Raw genomic sequence first — 6,000 nt, forward strand, 5'->3', positions numbered from 1 at the left:
GCCAGTTTAACTCGTTTCACTAGAAGTGAAAATTGCTATGACAAATATGTCACTATGGAGGTCAAATGGTAATTTGCACATGCTAAACAGCTCAGCAGGAAATTACATGTGATCCTCAAAATCACTAGCATTCCCACCAGAAATCATTTTATAAGACATAGAGGTCACATGGATTGTGTTAGGGATAAAACTCTTTCAAACACATGTTCTACTGAAAGGTATGGAGAGAGGAATGATCAAGGTGTTTAAAGTTAGAGAAATGTAATTTTGCATAGTTATGGAAAATGGAACTAGAGAAAAGTATCATAAAAGACCAATAAAAAATATCTGCTTAACTTACTTGAATCTTTTGATACCATTTTATCACTTGGTATTAGGAAAATGCAGTTATGCTTACATATTTTGTCATCATGAAAAATATTATATAAAAAAGGAGAATATTACTAAGGACAATTTAATGTTACCTCAAAAGGAGTTCCTGTGGCATTTTAGCAGATTTGCTTCACCTGCATATACCTCCCACAACAAATAACATTTAAGTTAGTAATCTGGTGCTCTGGGAGTCTGGATGAGTGTGCAATGGAAAGGGAATGACATTTAGCAGTGTCCGGTATTCTTATATTTACACTTTGAAGAATGCTGTTTCCTAAGTATGAAAGTATTATTGTGATTCCTTTTTTCCAATGGTAAAGCCCGATGAGAAAAATCTCTCAGGGAAAAAAGCCTAGGAAAGAAATAGTACTTTCCTTTTTGACACACACACACACACACACACACACACACACACACGAGAGAGAGAGAGTTTCTGTAACTATCTCATCAAAAAGCTTTTACTTCTCATGTCTTTCCTCCAGTCTTGTGTAAAGCTTCCTACATCTGGACATCTACTCATCCACTAATTTATTCTTCATTGAGCACTTATTTTGTCCCAGAACTATGCCACAGCAGCAGCCAACATACACTGTTCCTATTCTCAAGGATCATTTGGTTTAATGAGTAAAAACGAAGATGCTAAGTACTAAAAGAGGAGAACTGTAAGATGCTCTCAGAGCATAACACATTAATTGTATCACCCAATTTGAACAATCGGGAAGGATTCCCAGTGAAATTCACCTAGGCTCAGACATAAACAGCATATAGATAGAAGTGGGGACAGCAAAACACCCTAGGCCAAGAAAATAACAGTATAATATGGTCTAAAAGAAATACAAAGCCCAGTTCAATCAAGAAAAGTAAATAGGTCTAGTACAACCAAACTACAGAACTCATGGAAGAAATTCTAATAAAGTTAGTTTGACTGAGATCATAGAGGACCCCTGTGAGCCATAGTCCATTACCTTATGTAATAGGAAACCTCTGGAAGTTTTCCAGCAGGGGTCTGGGATCAGCTTTGCATTTAAAAATATCATTCTGGGGCGCCTGGATGACTCGGTTAAGTGTCCAACTCTTGATTTTGGCTCAGGTTATGTTCTTAGGATCTTAGATCAAATCCCACATTGGGCTCTATGCTGGGCATGGGGCTTGCTTAATATTCTCTCCCTCTCTCCCCCTCTGCCTCTCCACCCCTCAAACAAACAAACTCCTTACTGGAGTGTATGTAAGGAGTGTGGCCAAGTCTGGAGGCTGAGAGGCCCTTAGGAGGTTGTTTTAATAATCCAGGTGAGACACGACTGTGGTTTGGATGAGAACATCACAGTGGACCAACATGTGTATGAGAACCAATGCAGATGGAAACTGGTTATATAGGACTGGACTTAGCAGAGGGATAGGAATCAAAGATATGAGTTGAGAACCATCAGAACATAGATGCTATAGAAACTATAACATAAATGAGTATATCTAGTGAGAAAAGTAAAGGACCAATAATGCAGACCAGAAGAAACCCAAATTTATGGGTAGTTAAAAAGGTCCCATAAAAGAGATAAAAAGAAATAACAGAACAGCAATAAGAATATGAGGGTTCTAAAGCCAAAAAAAAAAAAAAAAAAAGGAATGGGTCAAGTGTACATTAAGAACTATCTCTTGGGTTTAGTAATAAAGACATATATAGATGTGTGAACTTGGCAAGGCAAATTCAGCAGAGACCTAGAAGCACAAGTCAAATTATTTAGGTTCAAGTAAGCAGAGGTGAGATAGAAAGGCAGCTGAATTTACAGTTCATTCAATAACTTTAACCATGATGAAACACAAGAGAGATACATGTCAAATGGAAGGGCTCTGAGAAAGAGAAAATTGGTACAGAGGTTTTTTTTTTTTAATATGAGAAATATTTGAACTGTGAAAACTGATCAGTAAGGAGAGACCAAAGTCAAAAGAAAGATGGGATATCTGAGAAGAGGATAAAAATGCTCCAGACCACGAGCAATGGCAGTAATCAGAAAAGAAGGAAGCACTGTCACAGTTGAAAGTTGGTGGATAGTTGACAGAGTTTCTTTATGATGCCTTACATTTTTTCTTTGAAGTTAGAGACAAGATTATCTGCTGAGAGTGAGGGAGGAGAAGGGAAGATCAGAGGTTCAAGGAACACGAAGCAGTGTTGAAAGCACCACTGTGAATGCAATAGAGGGAGCCAACTAATAAAGTGTCACTGGGCCCTGTTGAGGAACATTGATTTCAGATATCATGAATATATAGTGGCATCTATCTTCAAGTTTGTTTGATTTTCACAAGCTGCAGGACTGCAGTGATCTAGGATTGGCCAATTACATTTATCCAGCATTGGTCTCCTCAGAAAAATATGATAGAAGGACAAGGGGGCAAAACAGTTAAGGATACTGATAGCACATCGAAGTTGGTCTGAGAAAGATATAAAGGCAAAAATAGACTTGTCCAGAGGGATCAGAAGTTCCCACACATCCTGGAACTGGGTGGCAGAAAAATGTAAATGGAAGAGTAGGAGCCATAAAATTCAACCATTGTGGAGTGAGATGGTTGAATTTGATGCCTTAGAAGAAGTTTGGGTTATAACAAGAGCTGACATGCAGTAATGGAATAGGACAGCTGAAATGGCTTGTAGATAAACATCACATTGCCACTGAAGACAAAGAACTGAAAGCCTGGGTTATTAGAAGGTAGGTCACCCAAGTGGATACTGAATTCTCCTCGAAAGACAGCAGGATTTGGGATTGAGAGAAGTCACTGTTGAAATCTTCACTGGAAGAGGGAGAAAAATCCCGAAAGATGTGTTGAATAATTTTATAGATTTACAGATAAAACCATTTCACCTGAAATTCCACCTGAATAAAATATTATGTTCTTTACAGGTGCTTATTTTCTACTTGGTGCCGCTAATGATGAAGAATGCCATGTATGAGGAGCCCAAGTTTAATCCAAATCATGTCATTCACAATTTCTACTGGTCATCCTCAAGAGGATGGCTCTATACACACTACTTGACCCAATATCCAGTTGACAGAGAATGATCAGCAACAGAGAAGTGAGTCTTACAGCTATTGAAACTACTCCATTGTTGACAGAAACACTTAGATAATATGTTTAAACTATCCTTTACCCATTTAAACAGAGAAAGAGTCATCTGATTTCGCCTCTTCTTAATGTCTTGGGGCTATCACTGGCATATCAATTACGGAGCTTTGTATAAACTAGCAAACCCTAGAGGCACAGTTTCCCAAACGTTGCTAAAGATGGCCTGTATTATCTGTGAGGTATAGACTCCTGGGTCCTATACCAAACATACTTAATCAGAATCTCCAAGAGAAGAACTAGAGAGGAAGAGCCTTCCCTGTTGTTATTATTCCCAGGGATGTTTGAGAAACAATAAATAGCCTGAGGGTGTAGCTTTTGATCCCACATTAAATAGATCCAGGTTACAATGTCTTTTTTACTTAAGAGCTTTCCTGCCATGTTCCTGTTGCCAACTATTACTTCTTTCTGCTACTGATCTTCCTGTTCCAAGTAGTCTTTCTCTTCCAATCACACTATATCAATTCCTGCAATATAGTAAGTGAGATAACCAAGTTTGTTAGAATCCCACGTGAAATAAGAATATGTAGGCTCTGGTTGATGACCAAGGACCACACCCATAAGTAAACTACACACATTTTTTAATTTAAAGATTTTATAGTGTCTATTCCCATTTTATTCATTTCTAGATTTTGTCAATTGTCCAGATAATTGTGAGATAATTTATTTTAATATAAACAGACATTTAAAGTTGGACAGTCAGGTTTGGCTTGGTTTGGTTTTGGAATTTTACCAAATGCTGTAATTCCCCACTAGGTAGGAAAACATGGAGTATTGCCTACATTCCATTTTTTTTTTAAATGATAGGGATAAATTGTCCTTCAGGCTGGATTTATTTGACAGAAAGAAAAAAAGTCAAACAATTTATTTACATACACAAAGTTCCCAAAGAGAAAACCATTAAATATGGTGTCCTAATCAAATTGCTGTATTTTGCAATTAGGCTAATTCCTTTCTGCTTGGCTATCAGTCTTCTGGGTATCTTAATCTGGATGACCTGATGAAAACAGAAGAAGAAAAAGGAATTTAGAGCACTAGGAAATGGCTTGTTTCACTGGCTGTAAAAATGAAGACTTCAGGTTCTTTGGAGAAACAGACACACATTCAACAGGTGGTGAATAAGTGAGCATTTCCTGATGGTGTAAAACTCCTATGAATGTGTAGTGACTTTGGAGAAAAGTAAAGCTGACCTTGCCTTCTTTAAGCCTTGGTTTTGCCTGGTCTGAACACTGTGGACTTCATGTTTTCAGCCAGGGTCTATGTTCTCTTAAAGACTTGTTTAAAAATCCCTTGTCAGCCCTTCTGCTTGAAAAGAGAGACTGAAGAGTCTCCTTGAAGTGTAATTAAAGTCTCAAAGTAGCTGGCTTTCTCGAAATGCTGAGCCTCACCCTCCTCCAAGTTGTTTGTGTTAGCTTAACAGGGCCACTGCAACCTGTCCCCCTCTTCCTTGCTGTGCTATTGAAACACAGTAGGAAGACCCTTTGAGCCAACCATCTGCTCCTCAATTAAACTAGCAAGCATTTTCTTTTCAATAATTTATTGTGGGCGTCTTTTTATTTCCAAGTAACTGTTGGTAAAAATTCATGAATTAATTGGGAAAATGAACTAAACAAAGGCACAATTTCACTTGCAAGAAGGAAAACTTAGGGAAGCAAGGTATGACAAGACCACATGGCATTCTTTACCATGACAGTTGGCCCCATATTTTCCTAAAGCTTATCATTTAGCCACTTTCCAATGAGAATCTAAGAACAATTGCAACAGTTGTGGCTATAAGCAAGCATGATGCAAGATTTACTAATAAATTGGACTGCTTTATAATTACCCGTGAAATAACAACACTTGACCCTGATTTATTTTGTGGGCTGCCTTTTTCTCTCCAAGCATGTTGAAGTTGATTTTTTTTTCCCCTAAAACCAGATGTTTTAACATTTCAAAGAAGATGGATGGAATGCAAACCCAAGACCAAAACTGTTTTAGGTTTGCATTTGTTATTATTATTATTAAAGAAAGGGCCAGGGCTCTACGCAAACTGGAAACAAGCCAAAATTCTAATTTAGATGACAGTGGCCATCTTGAAATTTTCTAAACATACAAACAGCTTTGTTTCCATTTTCCACAGGCACAGAAGCAAGAAATATGAAAACTAAATCAGACAAATAAAAGAAGCATTCTTCTTTGAAGTTCAATGTGATACAACAGTCCGTTTTACTTCACTTACACCTATCAAGTGTCCCATTGCTTAGAATATGAAATTAAAGATGTTAAGGTTTCTGCAACAATAAAACCTATCAGCTGACAATAATTTTTGCAAATATTTTGACAATTTTGTCTATGTCTGTGATTGGCCCCTTTGACAACATAAGGAATTTACAATAACCTGGGACCTGGGAGTAGAGAAGTTTCTAAGAGTCTTCTCCAAAGTGAGAAAGGCAAAGCGCTCCCGTTCTGTTCTCTTGATCATATCCAGCTGGTTTCAGAAAAGCAGCCATTCAGTCCACTCTAGGGCCAGAGCTC

At 37.7% G+C, this 6,000-nt stretch overlaps 1 protein-coding gene across 3 annotated transcripts in view; it reads left to right on the forward strand.

Annotated features, from left to right (window-relative positions):
- LOC144293967 (uncharacterized) overlaps positions 1–5,798 on the forward strand; it is a 1,010,193-nt gene extending 1,004,395 nt beyond the window's left edge. For all 3 annotated transcript variants that reach the window (XM_077865362.1, XM_077865366.1, XM_077865377.1), the window contains 2 exons: positions 3,264–3,436; positions 5,606–5,798. Coding sequence is in view for 1 of the 3 variants with exons in the window: in XM_077865377.1 (XP_077721503.1) it covers positions 3,264–3,422 (159 nt within the window). In the remaining 2 variants the exon portion in view is untranslated. The remainder of the gene's footprint in view (positions 1–3,263; positions 3,437–5,605) is intronic.
- The last annotated feature ends 202 nt before the right edge of the window (positions 5,799–6,000 follow it).

Source organism: Canis aureus, chromosome 2 (genome assembly GCF_053574225.1).
Source record: "Canis aureus isolate CA01 chromosome 2, VMU_Caureus_v.1.0, whole genome shotgun sequence".
NCBI classification, from domain to species: Eukaryota; Metazoa; Chordata; class Mammalia; order Carnivora; family Canidae; genus Canis; species Canis aureus.